The sequence below is a fragment of the Neopsephotus bourkii genome, unplaced genomic scaffold (genome assembly GCF_033783945.1).
Source record: "Neopsephotus bourkii isolate Nb327-2 ecotype Australia unplaced genomic scaffold, CSIRO-AGI_Nbou_v1 NB_1780, whole genome shotgun sequence".
In the NCBI taxonomy this organism is placed as follows: Eukaryota; Metazoa; Chordata; class Aves; order Psittaciformes; family Psittacidae; genus Neopsephotus; species Neopsephotus bourkii.
In genome coordinates, this window is record NW_026902254.1 from 970693 (window position 1) to 988927 (window position 18235).

Consider the following 18235-nt stretch of genomic DNA (forward strand, 5'->3'; position numbering starts at 1 on the left):
TAATACAGTCTCTACAACCTCTAATGTTTAGCACAATCAGATTTAGAGGGAGTGTAAGAATGATAATCTGATCAAAAGAACTGCTGTCAGTACCTGGATGTTAGCTTCAGACTGGAGGGTGATTAGCCTTTGTCTATTAGTTTCCTTTCATATTCCTCTCTTTGTCCTCTCTTCTTCATCCCTCAAAGCGAGAAGCAGGTGTCTGTAAGTTATAAGCATTTGCCGAGGGAGCAGACCACTTAACCTTGAGCACAGGAGACTTGTTCCAAATTGTATTTCTGACTATCAGGAATAGGGATTTGAATTTAGGTTCTTTGGATGTGCTTTAATTTCATGGAGTGATTGAACAAAAAAACAGTTGGGTTTGGGGATGGAGCGTTTTCAGTGCTCTTTATCCAAGCTGTGCCATGTTGGAGAAGGTATTTCAGTACATACTGAGACAGAGAGAGAAAATAAAAGTCTGGTAAATATTCATCAAGTTGATCCAAGTTCCAGCCTATGCTTCTATTAATTGTTTATGTATTTATGTAAAGTGCATCAACTTCAATGGGAGGGAGCTAGAGCCGTCAGTCAGAATACCACAGTGATTAGAGCAGACATCTAAGAGACATGTACTCAGATGTCTGAGTCCCTTCTGTGCATGGACCATGCTGGATCTCCCATCCCCCTGGACTGACCAGAGGAACTGATAAATCAATTCCAGCCTTATTTTCTGTGATTGAAAATTACTCCCTGAACAACTTTCAGGTCTGAAAAAAAATATTCCTTTAATGAAAAGGTCATGCCTTGTTTCTTTTTACAGAAAAAGCTTTGATAATGAAATAATGAAAAGGGGTCAGTTTGGTCCTAGAATCAAATATTTATAGTGGGGTTTTGTATGGTAATTTTATTAGCTTTCAGTCTCAGGGGAGTCTCCAAACCACAAACTTGAGTCTCTTCCATCATTCATAGGATTAATTTACCATAGTTTACCTCATGATGCTGTAATCTTGCCATATATAATTTGTATAAGTTTAAAACAATTGGCCTAGAAAGTTTATAGTAGAAGATAACCTCCTAGAAGGCTTTCACAAGCCTACTGAAGTCAATGTCCACTCTTCTGTCTTCTCCGTTCATGTCTTCATTCGTACTCCAGGTCAGTTATATACAAAAAATTCAGCTTGAAACAAAGTAGTATATTGATTTCAGATATGTATCTGAATTATGTATCTCTCTATACCCTCTACAGCTGTACAGTTTAATAAGTAGGAACCTTCTCACCCAGAGTTAACTGCAATAAAATTAGATCAGATATGCAGTGTAAATTGTTAATCTTTATTTTTTAGGGGATGCAGCATGAACTCATCCAGAATCACAAACTGGAGCATTCTCAGTTTAATTCAGGTGATCTCTTTAGTGAAGATATAATTATGAATGACCAAATCATTGATATTCTATCCTTTGAAGAACCTGGAAACATGCTTCAGGCTTTAGAAGAGTAAGAATTTACTGCTTTTACATCACATTTATTATCAACCAAACCTTTGAATGTGTTTTGACTATCTGCCCTTCAATTTTTTATGCATAAAAACCTTAGGGTATTAAATAGCCATCTGTGGGAATTGAAAATCATATTTCATACTGCTTCCACTGTAGAGGTCACAACTCCATCTATGCCCTAGGCACGCAAGTTTTCCAGTCCAAATTAACATCTAGGTTTGCGTCTTTGTGGTTCACTAAGGGAAACTTTTCTATGTACAAGAAAATGTTGGAAGGGTGCATTCTGCTGTTGTTGAACACATTCTGCTTTCAAAAGGCTGGCTTTTGTCCTGAGAAAGAGAGCCCCTGCTGGGTGCCAGCATAGCTGTTTAGCAGCATATTCTGGCAACACTTGGATCAGAGTCTAAGGAATGACAGTTCATAGATAGAAAGAAACCACATAGATGCAGTTGGAGTGGTTACTGGGTAGAGCAGAGAAACTCTCCTGATGTTGTTGAAAGGCCAGTCAGGGCTGTTTGACAGAAACGTGCCGCTGTTAAAGGTCATCTGTTCGTCAGCTGAATTTGATTAAAAGGTCCGATGTGAGGAGAGAGAAGATTGTTTGTTCAGTCTCACCATTAGCTCCTGCCAAGACAGGTTACAGGCAGTATTATGCAACTATAAATTCTGTAGAAGCTGAAAAGGAAAGGTTACAGGAACCATAGAAGTAATCTTTCTTGAAGAGTAACAGCATTATCATTATTTCATAATTGGGATACTTATCTCTGTAAATTCCATATTGGTCTTTGCTTTTGTAACTATATAGCAGCTCAGGCTTTGAGAAGATTTATCCTGAAAATCATTATGTGACTATGAAGAAGAGGTTTAAAGATTTTTTAAAGTCACTTTAGTATTAATTTATTTTCAGGACAGCAAATGTCTAGCTAGTTCAAGGGGAAAGAAAAGTCAAAAAAGCTGGACTTTTCAGATATGGTTTACAAAGGTAAATATTCTTGCAAACCTTTGGCTTGGATTATTTTCATAACTGGATTATTTCCAAACCATAAACCAGGATTCATTTGTTAATTTGAGTATGTATCCAGAGGCTAAATATTTTTAATATTCTTATGCAGTTAGCACAAATGTCTTCTGCCTCTTTCCCTGTGGTTTCTGTTTTCTCTACCTCTAAGTAGATAGAGCATTGCAGTGAATAAAGTAGAAGCCCATTAGCAGTCACTAACCTCCTTCATCTTCAGAGTTATCTTTTCCCTTTTGCAGGATGTGTCTAGTAGATGGTCACAAAGGTATCCAGAGTTACAGTCATTCCTGCTATGAGAGGTGATTGAAAGGGTGAACGACATTACTGTAAAGAGCTCAAATCCGTCTCTAACTGTTAGCAACGGGTGCTTCCCAATCCCTATTTAGATTATCCCAATTCTCTGCATTTCTTGTAGTTTTAAAATGGACCTTCTGATTCATTTACTACTAGGTGAAACACAGATGTGGTTACCCTATTTTTTTCAATTCTTTCCCTCTTTTTGTTTGTGCTTATTGAATATGTGTTTTCAGTTACTACAAACCTGTTTCCTCTCTTACTGGTGGTGCAGTTTGACTGAGTGAGGATCTCTGCAATGTGAACTTCTTGCTGTGAGTTCCCCTTTTTATTTGGAGGTGAAAAAGGGCACTTCCACAATATGATTATTCTCATCCCAAAGTAGACTTCCAAAATTGCTCATATGGCTACTGTGCCCACTGACCCTAAAGCCTGGTGCCTGCGCTGATTAGCTCAGCTGTAGGGGTCTGGAGGTGGGTGAGATGCATCCCATTCTTGTGGGCTGGTTGGTCAAAAAGGCGGCACAGCATTACTTTAATGCTTGTAGATACATGCAGTATTGTTTCTGCTGTCTTCAGCAGCTGTAATACATCCCTTTTTTATCTCTCATTGTTAACACTTTGATATTTACCTTAGGACACTTCCTCATATTGTAATGTTGGTTTCTTATTCATTCTGCGAGTTAGGACAAAGCAGTACTGGTCTGTATTCCTTAAAGGTTTCATTTTAGTTTTGTACTTCATAAACTGTTTTACATTATTCTGTTTTTTAGTTGATTCAAAAGACAAAGATAAAATACTGTACCACTGCCTTAGGAGCATTTATGAGCAATCTAGTCTGAAACCAGAATAGGATGATTCTTCTTTCAAATGAATTACCTGCTTTAGAGATAGTGATTTGTAAAACATAAGAAAGATGGTGCATTGTAATTTATTAATGGATAATTGCAGTAAATTTGAATGGATTCTGTGCTTCAGTTAAATGTTGTAATTTTACTAATTGTGGGCACAGTCAGTTTTTCAATAATGTTGCATTTTGTTTTGTTACATTTAATTTCACCCAATAGAATAGTTGGGTTTTCTGTAAGGAGCTGAGGAATGAGGATTGTATTGTCTCAAAAGGGTGGTAGTTATACTGAGGATGAGAACCAGGCTTTTACTTTGAGCATTATTTTTATAAGTATACCAACATAAATTCTAGCATCATAACCGTGGTTCTTACTATTTGAGGAGGCAATAGTATAGGGGCTTTTGTTAGAGAGCTTTGAATACTTCGGCATTTTCAACCAACATCTTGCTTGTACACTAGTTTGGTAATTCCTTCTGCATGTATTTGTGCAGCTGTGTGTCATTTTCTGTACATGGCATACTTACAAGCTTGCAAACATAATATAATATATCCTTTTTAAATTGCACTGAGATAGTAAACATGTTTGGGATCATTCTGGTGCTTTGTTCTTTGGTCCAGACGCAAATGAGAAAATTACTCAGAAAAGTATGAGCCACAGGATGTTTTTGTCCTCTTTAAGACATAAAGCTATGTTAATAGTTAATGTCTTTTACAAAGTGACAGTGCCAAATTGTTTAGCAAATACATTAGGAGCATGTGTTCAATATTTATGGAGAGGGACATCTTTGTAGTGTAGACAGTTTGCAATGTCAGGAGGATTGGCTAAAGAACAAAACATACTTTTAATATTTCATAAGGAATCTTCTTAGTTACTCATTTTGTGAGTTTAGTCATAATAAGTCATATCTTCGATGTACATTATGCAGCAAAATAGCTTGGCTTTTATTCTCAGTAGGTTCCATAATGCGTATGTTCCTGAATGTTCTTCATTGGCAATGAATCCTAATGAGGAGAAGCTATATGATTTGAATTTTGACATACGCCCTAGATGATGTTCCAAAATGTCGTGTGTCCCTTTTTTCTATATGTTTAGAACAGAATATGAAGAGAGATGAGCAATTGGGGTTTGTGTCCAATGTGATGAAGTCTGATCATGTTCGTAGTCTCAGAAGATAGATGTTAAATGCAACTTAATTTCTTTAAACAACTTTCCATTACAGTTTTTTAGTCTTCATTTTTTATACAGCTGTGCTTCCTTGAGTTTGTCAAAGCTCTAGCTGAACTTGAAATTGCTTGCTGATACACAGTACATACTGCCAATTATATTAGGAAATCACTGAGTAATATGTATGCATCACAGCTGATTTATAGTAGAGGACATTGAGGCCAGTGTACTAGAGAACAGGATCAAACTGTCTCCAGAGAGCCTTGACAGAAAAGTCAAAAACAATTTACTACCGTATTAGAAGGTCACTTTTTACTTCTAAATGTAAATTTCTTCCTCTACATCTCAATTTAATTTTCTAAGAGCAAATGTGTTGGGGGTTTTTTTAACCCTGAATTCAGATCAGAAGTATGAATAAAAGATCACATTGTTATAGCAGCTAGACTTGGCTGATCCTACATAGAAAATGGTGAGAAATAGTTACATTGTTAGTACAAGAAAACAGTTGAGGTGATAAATTTCTGTATATCATAACTTCTAAAAAGTGCAATCAAAATTCTAGAATTTTTGAAGGGAGGGTATATTCATTTCTCTGCTTTCATGCAATGTGTGCAATGCAGAAATATGGTAATCACATGGATACGGCAGTAGGATGCAGTGAATACACATAGAATAAACTCAACATTTGTAGGCCTGTATTATGAATGTTCTTATAAGAATTATAAGAGGCAAGTGCATAAACTGTATTCTTTTCCTATCATAGAAGCTCAAATGCTTAATAGGTAATAGGAGTTCATAATAGGGGAACTGAAGAAAACAAGTCCTTTGAAATTAATGAATACATAACTATTTTTCATCCAGAAAAAATAGCGTGTTTCTTTGATGTTGGCAAAGCGAAGAAGTAGTGTTCAGAATTATATGGGTCATTTCTTCTGTCCACCCAGAACAATTTATCTCATTCAGAAAACAGTCTGCTTTTGAGAGTAGCGCTGTTATTGATGTTTTACTCCATATCAGTTTGAAAGAAGATTGATAGGTCCTCCTGGTTCTGTGATCTGAGTACTCACGCTGTCTGAACAGATCAGAAGGATCTCAGTAGATCACAGCAAAGATGGAAGCTCTTCAGGCATTAATGCATGATGTCTATAGCCATAATATTTATTTATGCTTTTGTTATTATCCAGGCTGAAGTTGGTGCTTTTAAAAACAATGGTAAAATGTGTTACGACTTCACTGGAGGTAGGACTGGAGTATGTTTACCTCTTTTTTCATACCATTTGTTCAGTGAAATAGTATTTTCTGAGCTCTGTGGCAACAGCTCTGTTGTATCTACCTGTGGTTTTTTAAATTGGTTTGCTGAAGATCTCTGACTTATCAGGTTTCAAGCTTTCTGCAAGCAAAGCAGAGATTCTCAGTCTCTTAAATACAGGATTTTTCAAATGTTTTTTAAACAGATTAGTTTAGGAATTGAGGTACTTTTACTCTCTTTATGTTGCTGTGGAGAGTTTAACAAATTTGATGTGAAACTGCTGCCAAATCAAGTGCTTAGACTTCTGGCAGGTTTTTGTGAATCATATTTTTTCTGAAGAGTTACTGGTCTCTTAGGTCAATTTTTTTCCGGTTTTTGTTTCCTCCTTTTTGGCTGTATATGATAAAAATTTTATTTCTGGTTTTGTCAGCATTCTGAGTTTTTCTGGAAGGCTTAAATTAACCTGTGACTCATTCTTTCAAAGCATCCTTAGAGAATTGTCATTTACCTTTCTTAGCAATTTTATTTACTGACAAGATTTCTTGTAGTATCTGTAGGCTCATGTTGGAGTTACGCTGAGTTTATGCTTAGCTGTGTAAGGGTCACAGGACAGATGGATGAACTCCCTCAGTTGAGAGCTGGCTGCAGGCTGGTGCAGCTACTGGTGTAGCACAGAGCATCTTCAGACCTCTTCTAACACAGGGTCATGCACCCAGCATGGCAGGGCAGAGACCAGGGAAAAACAACGCGCTGTGCTCCAGCTCAGGGAGGCTGAAGAACTAGGCTTGGGCAGTTGGTGGCTGTTCAGACTTCATGCCATTATCTCTATTTCTGCTTTAGCACGGTTTGTCTCCTGCAAATGTTTGTGTCTGGTTGTGATGCAACCTCTGTAAATCCCTGCCCTGAAGTGTTTCCAGTCTCTATTGTCACTGGACCCAGTGGGAGAGTATGGAAAGTGGAGAAGAGAAAAAAGGAGGGAGAGACTGAAGGGAGGAAACCACAGCACTGCACACAGAGTCCACATTGTCATGGCACTTTAAACCAAACCCAACCAAAACCAAAAATAATCAAAAAAACTAAAGCAACAACAACATCAAAACAACCCCAAAAAATGGGAAAAAAAACCAACCAAACATAAAAACCAAAACACAGCCTAAGTTACTGATACTGTATTACTAATCCCTCAGTAAATGGATGATTTAGGAAATAAACCACACCTGCAGCTGAAGACCTTTGATGCTCATTGTACTTCAGTTGGCTTTCATTGCTTATTGTAACTCCCTGCCTATCTCAACAGCTTCACTTTTATGAAGTATGACAAGGCAACATGGACCATAACACTTCTTTCCTCATTGCAGCTGTCCCATTGCCACTGTGCCCATGGGTGCAGGAGATGTGCTACTCTGGCTCAGGTGATAGCAGTGGGTGCCACTGACTGCGGGTGGTTGTGTGTTTGTCTGTCCTTCCCTGGCTGCCTTCCTCTCTGCAGCAGGAGTTGGTGCAGCTGCTGTGCCAGGGTGCTCTGAGTCACTGCTGCAGTGGGGCATCCAGGAGAGAAGCCATCCACAAATGACCCTAAGCTACATGCTTTTTGGAAGTGTTGTGTATCATGAAGGGATGCTTTGGCAGAAACTGCTACCACAGGGCTCCAGTCTCCTCTGGATGCTGTTGTAGTATGTATGCTACTAATTGGCTACCATTTGAAGATGAGAGCTAAGTGTTTTGAAAGACAAGTTTTTCTGTTTTGTTGAGGAAATGTCACCGAAGGGGAGTTTGCTTGATGTTTCTCTCCTCTTTAGACTTCACAGAGTTGTTTCACAGTAGTTTATTATCTTTGTGAACTCTGAGTTTGTTTGTGTCTCTGTGTCTGAAAGCCTCATTCATTTTAGGACTGTTAAATTCAGGAGCTATTAATTTTCCTATTCAAAAATTCTCTCTGCAAGCCTCTAATTTGAATAATAGAACTTAAAGACACAATTATTTTGTCATTATAAGAGGTTTCCTTTTTTGTGGTGTATTTTATTTTTTTAATCAGCTATAGCTGTTTCTTTCCTGACCTTAGCTGCTTTCCTGTATTCTTTTATTAGGTCTGTGAAGGACATCAGATGCTCAGGCATTCTCTCTGCTTCTGTTTTTGGCATCTGGGATTCTCCCCTCCCAGATCGTCTCTGACAGATCTGTAAATCCTCTTCCTCTTCAAGTGAGTGAAATATCTTTACAGTTGCCATTTGCAGTTTCATTTTCTATGTCTGTTTACCTTTCCTCTCCCCATACTTTTGTACCACATACCTTCTGTACTGTCCTCAGCCTTTCTCTGTATGTTTTGCCCAACAGAAGCTTTCATCTTTTTTATCAATAGGTTGCCATCTGCTGCCTTTACTTCATTGACTTTTATATTTCTATTGTGCTGAATTTGCTCAGGGAGAGATTCAAGACCTTTTAAACATGAAGTGCTGTAACAAGCAGAGTGCAAAGCATCTAAAGCAACTTATTAGGTCTGCTTTCGTTTGAGGAGGCAAAGTGTCAGGTTAGGATTTTTTTCCCCAGGTGTCACAAAACATTGCACATTTAATCTGGATGATTGCAAGCATTGTTCTTCTGGTGAACTTATGTCTGAAAGCATTTGGTTTATTATATGTTCAGGGTTGCTGTTTGTACTGACTGTTGGTGCTCCAAGACTGTATTGATGCAGCTTGTTAAGGCTCCTCTCAACCTCTCATTTGGAGAAAAAACTTGAAGCAAGGTTCCTGGAGGATGTGATGAGCTTGTCTCACTCCACTGGCTGCTGTGTGGAGAAGGCAGAACAGAAGCAGAGCACATCATGTGGAAGGTAGATTTATAATTTTTACAGACACAACCTTTCTTCAGCTGAGAAAAGGTAATGGTCTGTCTGCTGTCTTCCAGGATGTGACCTGGGAGAGCTGTAATTACTTTTTCTCCCTGCTACTACCCTTGGATTGGTGGAACAGTTCACATGCTGCTTCTGCTTCATTGCCTTCTTCACAGATGTGCTGAGCGTGGGATTTGCGGAGTGAATACACCTCAGATCTTAACAGCCTCATCACTCACTGACACCTATTGCTCCTTCTGTATTTGGCATCATGATCTTGGGGAGTGGAGTTAATTTGGTACCATATTTCTCTCTGTGGGTGAGAAAGAGCATGGCGATCTTGTTCAAAATGAAATCAGGTCTAGCCTGTAATGACTTGCAGGAAATAGGAGGATGCTGTGGGAAGCCTGAGGTAAAGATAACTACAGGAAATGTGATGGTGTTTGGTTTTGGCTTTCATTCTTGGCATCACTACTGAAGAAGACTGGAAAAGTAACAAGGCGGTGGGTGAGGAATTGCTTAATCTCTTTTCAAAGCATGCTGAAAAAAATCCTGCGTGTGTGATAAGAAATAAATGTTGTGTTACAAGCTATGTATCAATATGATGGAACTAGAGACTGGAGAAAGATGAGGAATTCAGCCTTTCACACCTCAGTAGGAAAAGGTTTGTAGTTGCTGTGACCACCATCAATCAATGCACACATGAGGAACAGAAAAATAATGACTAAGGAGCTTGTTATTCTAACAAACAAAGAAAGCTGGAAGTTGGAACTATTCAAATTCAAGCTGAGGATAAGGTGACCATTTTTAGGTCTTAAAGGAATTACCAAGTGGAACAATTAATTAAAGTGTTATTTAGTTCTCTATTAGGGGATGCTTGAAAACCAAGATGAGATGTTTCTCACAAAAGACACGCTTCAATTAAATCAGAGCTACTCGACTTGAAGCAGAAATTTAAATAGAAAAACCCAGAGGCTTGGTTTTTACAGGCTAATAATGAATTAGTGAATCTATGAAAGGGAGCCTGCTACCACTGCCTGACAGTTGTTAGAGGAATCTTACAGCATCAAGCTCCGTTTTCCAGATCCCTTTTTTTATTTAAGTGCATTTGCACGGAACTGAAACACTTTTTTGTTGTTGTAACAAGTAAACAGCTTAGTACTAATTGGCTATGCCAGCAAAAGTCCTAGAACTTCTGTAAACAAAAAGACTTAAAAGAAAATACACATCTGCACCGCCCATTTGAAGTGGTTGTGGTGCTGTTTCAGCATCCTGTTCCCTTGATCCTGCCATCATCACCTGTCTTGGAGCAAGAGGAACTCTCCCCAAGAAGAGATCAATGCTCCGGAAGACTTGGCCATGAATATAGTTGAAGGCCACCCAAGAAGTCTGTGTACCTGCAGGTGCACGGAGCAGCTGGAGTGTTTTGTTGTCTTGGGATATTATGGAAAATAATAACTCTCAGAAGATCTTCAAATTACTGCAAAGAATGCTTCAGGCACACAATATTTCAAATGCAGGGATCTGGCCTCATGCAGCAGTGATTCCTGCATCTGTATGGGATGAAGAGCCAGGGGAAATGGGGAAGGATTTGCAGCTGCAACCAGACAGCCCTGCAGCAGATCACCAAGACAAGTGCGGCCTTTGCCAGTGCATTTCAGGGGTTTTGAGAGGCTGCAACAGAAAAAACTAATGTCTCCTAGATACTTCAGGTATTTGAGTCAGTGTAAAAAAAACCAAGTTAATTATATCCTATTGATTTCTAAATGGAGACAATAGATCTCTTGTGCTTGACTGAGAGGCAGTGATGATAATATATCACTGATTTACTTAAACTTTATTTGCTTCATAAGGAGAGTTTGACTAAAAGGTGAGGTGTTTATAGGTTTGCATGCTTCAAGATAATCCATTCTGAATGTAGTATCATTCTGCTACCTTGCAAATCTTGCCAATATCTTTGCTATGGAGTTTAAAGTTATTCTAAGATTTGACTATGTAACAGAACAAACCAATAATTTAGCTTAACTGAAAAAGAATGGATTTAAGCTCTTAAAAGTGTACTTTGTAGGATATAGATTTATTCCTGTATACTTAATCCACACAGAAGCATATAGTGCTGTGTGTTCATGTAAATTGAGATGCCAGGGTAAAATCCACCTAGTTTTCCAGTGCTGAACTGAGTGCAGAATAGGCACAGCTATAAAATTCACAGTAGTTACATTGTATATGAAATAAGAATAATTATGATTGCAATTTAATTAAAGATAAATGAGAACGTATTAATATGGAACATGCCATTTATTGCATTTTATAAAAAACCTTGTATTTCTGTCTGGATTTAATCTCTTCTAGAACTCAGTGTTAATGAGAGAAAGAGATCAGCTATTTTAATTTATTTGTATCAGCACATAATCAAAACACTCCTCTTCCCAGCAGACAAGGGAATACACCAGTGCAGAACATGAAACATTGCTGCATCAGTGTAGATGGGTCAGTGAGTTTAGAACTTTTTTACATAGTCAGTGAAATCTGTAGTCTATTCAGATACTTACTTCCTCTACTTCCCAGCAGGGGTGTGGTGGTTTTAAGTTTGTTTGGTTTGATTTGGTTTCTTTCTGGGAGGTTTTTGTTTGCTTTTCGCTGAGGGAATGTTTTGAATTTAAAGAAAACATAAATGCAGGAATGGACATATTTCCTTAAAGTTGCTGTAGTAGAAGTTGGCTCACTGTGCTTTTTAATGAATTGTTACCATCATGATTAGTAAGCTCATATGCTGTGATTGATTTTCCTACACTTCTCTGACTGTCATTTGATTACCCAGTATTGAACGAATCTAGATATGCTTGTTTTCTGAAAGAAATCTCCTATAATCTGCAATTTCAAACAGTTCTAATTACCTTTCTACAGCTTGGAGGTTGCCAGCCTGACACGGGCAGATGCCGATCTGGAGGCATATCGAACGCAGATATGTAAAGAAGTGATTGCTATGATGATGAAGAACATGGTCTTAAGTCACAGCCTCTTTCCTCACGTGGAGAAGAAGATGAGTTCAATTTTCAAAAAGCAGTTTCTTGCAATGGAGAAGGAGATTCAAGAGGAATATGAAAGGAAGATGGTGGCTTTAACAGCTGAGTGTAATCTAGAAACCAGAAAGAAAATGGAGGCTCAATGCCAAAAAGCGAGAGCTGTAAATGAAGAGGCTGAGGAATTAATGAAGAAAATGAATGAAAAGGTGAACCTGGTATAAAATCAAATGTTTTTCAGGATGCACAGTTTTATGTAGATGGTTTCTCTTTCAGACTAGAGTGGCTGAGTTGTCCTGTTCTAAGAATAAAGAGGAAAACAGTGCAATTTAAATGTGTTCAAACATTCGGATGCCGTAATTAGGGTAGTTGTTACTGAGAAACTCTTTTTTACTTAACCAGAAAACGAATGTATCTCAAGAGCATCTGTGACACCTGAAAACAAAAGATTGTAATTACCATGATCTTTTTGTAGTCACTTGAACCCTTGCAAAGTGGTGTACTTTTATTTACTGTATTTTACTGCAACGGTTCCTAAGAACTCCAGCCAGACACTGTATACAGTATTCAGAGCAGAACTCTCTGCATCATAAACCTTACAATCTAGGTAAAAAGCCTCCAATATTTATATACTTATTTTGAAGAAAATGAGACTGTAAGTGCAACCAAAGGCTGATTTCCTTCAAGCTGAAGACAAGCAAAACCATTTGTATTTTAGGCAGAGCAAGAAGTGGACTTCTCTTGGAAATGGCCTCTGGATAACAGTGAGATAAATAATTTACAGCAGATTATGATTCTTTGCAAGATTAGAGTCTCTCTTTAAGTAAAAGCTTAGGGCTTTTATGTGTAACTTGCGCTCAGAGATTCCTCTCTGAAGGGGTGTCATTACCCACGGTTGTAGGTAGTCACCATGTGGAAATAGAGCTGTACAAATACATGAGTATATGAATATAATCCCTTAGATCAGTATATTGCTTACTTCTGTGTGCTGTGTTCGCAGGCAGTACTTAAATTTTTGTCCTTCTGTTTTGATTTAGTTTCTTTTAAACAGCCTTTTTTATTTGCGTATCGTATCTATAATTGTTAAGACCTCTATGACAATTCATGATGGAAGTTTTGACAAAAGAAGATTTTTGCTGAGTATGTTGAAGCTCTCAGGAAGTGCTTTGCTTTATTGGGCTGCTGCGTGGGCAAGGTTGATGGAGCAAGGCTAGTGACCCAATTGAATTTCTTTGACATTTCCACGTGAATTTTAACTTCTGACTCTAGGGAGCTTTCAAGTAGGATATGAACATAGAAAAGTCAAAGGAGACAGCAAGGAAAGGATAGTCATGTACATCTTTTTAAGGATGAGGTAAATTGGATTCTGCAGAAGTCCTTTTCCTTCTGTTGATTATAGAAGGAACTTAGATTAGATGTCTAACACCTTGCTAAGATTATAGAATCCTAGAATGGTTTCAGTTGGAAGGGACCTTAATTATCAAGTTCCAGACCCTGTGCCATGGGCAGGGACAACTTCTGCTAGACCAGGTTGCTTAAAACTCCATCCAGCCTGGCTTTTAACACTTCCTGATAAATCCTTTGAACACTACCTGGTAAAGTCTTTGCAGAGAAGGGACTGACTATGGAAACTCACAGTAAATACTTTCTCAGCAAAGTGGCTTTTGTTTTGCACAAAATACATTGGTATTGGTTCAGTCCCAATTTAGTTCCAGTGTTTTATATTGCAAATCCTGAATGTTAGGAATTCAAGAATTGAGGCCAGTCCAATACTTTTCCTGATGTATTTATCTTATACTGTTGTCTTGCTGTTCACTTTGCTGTCTGTGAAAGGACCTGGGTTTGTACTTGCCAGGGAACACTGTCCAAAAGGACATACAGAGCACTAGGCTTGGCCCAGCAGTCATGGCAGTGGGTGTATTATCATCCAAGAGATAGCAGTGAAAAACAGCTGGAGCAATAACCTCCTCCCCTCTCAGCCAAAACACAGAGTGTATATTCCCTGCCTTTTTGATTAATTATTTGATGTCTCCAGCTGTACAACCTCTGTCATTCCAAACAGATGAAAACCATTTTTTAATATAGCCTTCATTTATAATAATTAGCATTAGCCTTCATTTAAGCCTGAAGTTATGGTAATCAGGGTATGAGTAAAATATGTATTAGCTGGTAGCACTAATAATTTATGTTGAATACTGAAAGTCACTTTGGATCATTTATTTCTCTCTGCAGCCTTCTGTAGAATACAAAAGTCTTCTGGATAGACTTCACACACTGGAGCAGGACCATGTGAAGAGGCTCCTTCTGGTAAAGCAGGAGGAATATTTTGCAAAGGCTTATAGAGATCTGGCTGTTTGCCAGAGAAAGGAACTCCATAATATCTTTTTTACGCAGATAACAAATGCTACTTTCAAGGGAGAACTGAAGTTGGAAGCAGCTAAAACGTTAGTGGAAGGTTACTCTAAAATACAGGTAATAGGATGATAATTCCATTCCTAACCTAATGACAGAATACAAACCCACAGTAATTTTTGAGAAGTGTTTCAGAAAATATATTTCATGGTGAATTTTTCACTTTTATAGCTAATTTTTTTAGGAAGAATGTTAAAAAGTATAATGCAATTATTATACACATCTAGAAATCTACATAACTGCACATTGATGCATGTGAACAACTTTTTTCTAAACCAGTGAGTTATACATGTTTGCCACAACAGTATGTGCTTGGTGCTGACTTCTGCTTTGATGGGTAATACTTCCTAAGCATGTGGGCCACTGTCAGAGGTAGAGCACTTGTGCAAAAGACACTTGAGCAGCCAGCAGAAGACAGAGCAAGTAAAAGTTTTGACAGTGTTTCAGCTGCTCAGGCATGGGTCACCTAAGTATCAGGCTTTGTCTTGGCTAGCTGATGCTGGAAGAGTACCTGCTGTAGAGGATTGTGTGCATACCACTGGTATCTGCCAGACTTACCTGTATGTATGTAAACCTTTGCTGTTCCCATCTGTTGGAAGGAGGAAATTTCTAAGCCAGCCTGTGTGCAGCAGACTTGGCTTTCGCTGCTCTTATACTAGACACACGTGAAAAGCTTTTCCTTGGCTTTGAAGTCAGTTTAAACACCTTTGAAAATGTTACCCTTTATTTAGTCATAAAGTCCATTGTAAAGAAAAAAAGGAATTAAAAAAAAAAAAAACCATGGTGCCACTTACTGCTGTTACTGAACACATGCTCTCTTCAGGTCTCAGTTGAAGACTGTTTAGCCTGTAGATAACTTTAAGCAGGAGCAGTTCTACTAACACTGGTAGGGCTGCATGTGTATTTAATTGTGGGTACCTGATCAAATGACCTGTTAAATCAGGGCTTCTGGGAGGTGCACTGACTATTCAAGAGAGTACACATAGTACTGAGGTATTCAGGCCAGAAGCTCAGCACATTATTTATTTTGTTTTGTTAAAATCACTGTAGTAATTTGACGTGTTCATTAGAGACAAGCTGATATAAGTTTATTGCTTTTCACTTCTTTTAACTTTACCCTGTTAATGAATAAATCTGGTCTGTTACCCACAGGTATTGGCTGACATTTACATTACATCTAATTAAATACATTTGTTCACAATCTTTCCTGTAGGGAGACATTGAAGAGCTAATGGATTTTTTGCAAGCTAGCAAGAAATATCATCTGAATAGAAGATTTGCTTACAGAGAGTATCTCATAAGTAAGATACGGTTAAGGGATTCTCAAGCTTCTGCTCTTATAAATGCAGCAGCAGCCCAGATACCAAGTCTCATTAATAAGATGGAAAAGTAAGTATCTCAATTGTTCTCTTGGCAGCCGTTTGGCTATATTATGTCACAGGCAATAAAATACTCTTCAAAAGTCTTTTTGTTACCTAGCAGGAAAGGTGCATAAAAATGTTGTCCTTTAAGTTAATTCTAAGAAAATATTTTGTAACTGATGACTTAGTTAATATCCCAGCAGACATTAAGGTGAGGCTTTGTTCTCTGTGTCCACTTTGTACAACACAGAGATGAATTGTTAGGAACCTTGTAATTCTGAATTCAGCAGGAAGCAGACTCGTATGAGATTCTTAGTATCTTTGTACATCCATTATTAATGTAAATAGTTCACAGTCATTTTAGAAGTCCTACCAGAGAACACTGCAACATGTACTAGTTAAGACCAGTTCTCTGGTTTCTTTACATACGAGTATATGAATTTGAAGAGTAAAGAACAATTCTGGTTCACTTACGATTGAATGTGTTTGAGGAATTGGATATGTGGTCTCAAACTGGAAAGCATGAATATTTTCTAAAGTAAGTTGGCTACGCTTATGAATAGCATAACTGGGGAGGATCTCGAGTAGCAAAGACTACACATGGCAGTGTGGATTACTGAGAGAGATTTCTTGCTGCTACCCAGAGAACTGTGGTGTATCTTAAGTCTGGCATAAAGAGAGATTACTGAGGAGCATGCCAGTGCAGTAAAATACATTAGTGGGGAGGAAAACAATTTAGCACTGCTGCTGTTAATCCTGTGCATGCAGCTTTATTTGTATATTTTAGATGTTTATGTTGTTGTCAGTCACTAACAACATACAGAACATGCAGTAAGAGAACATGTGTAAATATCAGTCTTTACATTGTGATTTTTTTTCTTGTAGTGTTGACTTACTTGAAAGGAATTTAATATTAGGGAGCAGGAAGACTGTTAAAAGCTATCAAAGACTGCATCTGTTAATGTGATAAAGTCATTTACCTGGGTTTTTTCTAACTTTTCCTTGCTGATCTTTTTGATTGCCCTGTGTGCTGCCTCTTTGGAATCATACCCTAAGATTAGCCTCAAGATTCATTGATCAGAGAGAGGCTCTTCCAGTACGCTTGCACTGCTCTGCCTATTTTGCTGACATCTGCAGCTGTGTGGGTCAAAGACAAAAATAAGTCTTGTCATAGGAAATATAATTCAGATACATCTTTCACATAGAGTTCTGTTTCATCAGTTCATGCCTCTCTTTGGAATCGATGATAGAGATGGTCCGAGATGTTTTCTCAAATGTTACAGTTATGTGAAAAGCCTTCATGAGAAACTGTCACCTGTATGACCACTGCATCCATAGATTAAATCATTTCAGTGAACACCAAGAATTTCTTAAGATGGAAAAGTAGGTTTCACTTATTGTTTAATACTTGCTATTGCACCTAACAGTCACAAACCAGATCGACTACAAAACAGAGAGGAAACGTAGTATTAGTAATGCAAGACCTCATAGATCCCATCCAGAAAAATGTACCAGGGCCCCTCTGCCCCCAAATCATGCTATCCAAAAACTTGCAAAACCATCAAGTGTCATTACCAAAATGAAAAAAATAATTCTCCCTTATTAGACTTCTCAGAGTATGCAATGGTCATAATACTCTGCAGACAAAGGAAATGTGCCCATACTTGGAGACAGCATTTGGAGAGAAGCGATCTTATCTGGCTTTCTGGGACTACAATTAGTTATTTTCCTGTAATTTCCCACACCTGTTGTTGCAGGAATTCCTTTCAGGCAAATATTTGCCATAATGTTATTACTCAGTATTTAGATGTTGAGACTATAAAACTCCAGAATGTAGTATTTCAGATTATTTTCTAGGTTTTTCGTTTGGGGTTTGGTTTGGTTTTTTGGTTTGCTTTGATTTGGTTTTTCCTGCAGGTATACTGAAATATCCAAGTATAGACCCCAAGAAAGGCTTGTAGTTCAGTTTCTAATTATAAAAGATTGAGAGAATATTTACAAATAAGAGCATTAAAATTTGGGCAGTAACAGCATAATATCCTCTTCTTACTTTAGCATTGAATCCACTTGTCTAAATATAGATACTGGTCTGTCTTAATCTACTGCATCCAGCTTTAATAGTGCGCTTTAAACTTACTATGATAAATGGGATTTAAAAAATGCAGAACTGTTTGTATGGAGAAGAGACACTGAGAAAAGATGTAGATTGCATATACCACAGATAAATAGTTTCAGGTATACATAAACCAGCAGATAAATGATGAGGGGAGAGGTTTTTTAAAAGTGGAGCTTAATAGGGTGTTTAAGATTTATCAGAGAGCAAGGCAGTTTCAGGTTAACATAAAGAAGATTCTGTGTGGTCAGAAATGAATGTTATAAAAAGTAAAATAAACCCAAACCAGTTCTAGGGAGAGTTGTGAATATTTTAAATGAAATAGAACAGCCAGAGTTTTCAAGCTGGGCTTTTAAATATAGTATTTAAATAAAATGACCCATTTGTTAGGACTGGTTGTGGGTATTCAGTGTCTTTTAGAAATCAAGTTTGTGGACTGCAG

At 37.8% G+C, this 18235-nt stretch overlaps 1 protein-coding gene across 8 annotated transcripts in view; it reads left to right on the top strand.

Annotated features, from left to right (window-relative positions):
* The window catches only part of EVC2 (EvC ciliary complex subunit 2), a 74445-nt gene that overhangs the window by 24897 nt on the left and 31313 nt on the right, over positions 1–18235 (top strand). For 7 of the 8 annotated variants that reach the window (XR_009729479.1, XM_061379765.1, XM_061379766.1 and 4 more), the window contains 4 exons: positions 1326–1477; positions 11792–12116; positions 14140–14379; positions 15533–15708. Coding sequence is in view for 7 of the 8 variants with exons in the window: in XM_061379765.1 (XP_061235749.1) it covers positions 1326–1477; positions 11792–12116; positions 14140–14379; positions 15533–15708 (893 nt within the window). In the remaining variant the exon portion in view is untranslated. The remainder of the gene's footprint in view (positions 1–1325; positions 1478–11791; positions 12117–14139; positions 14380–15532; positions 15709–18235) is intronic. The other variant, XM_061379772.1, reaches the window with a different exon arrangement.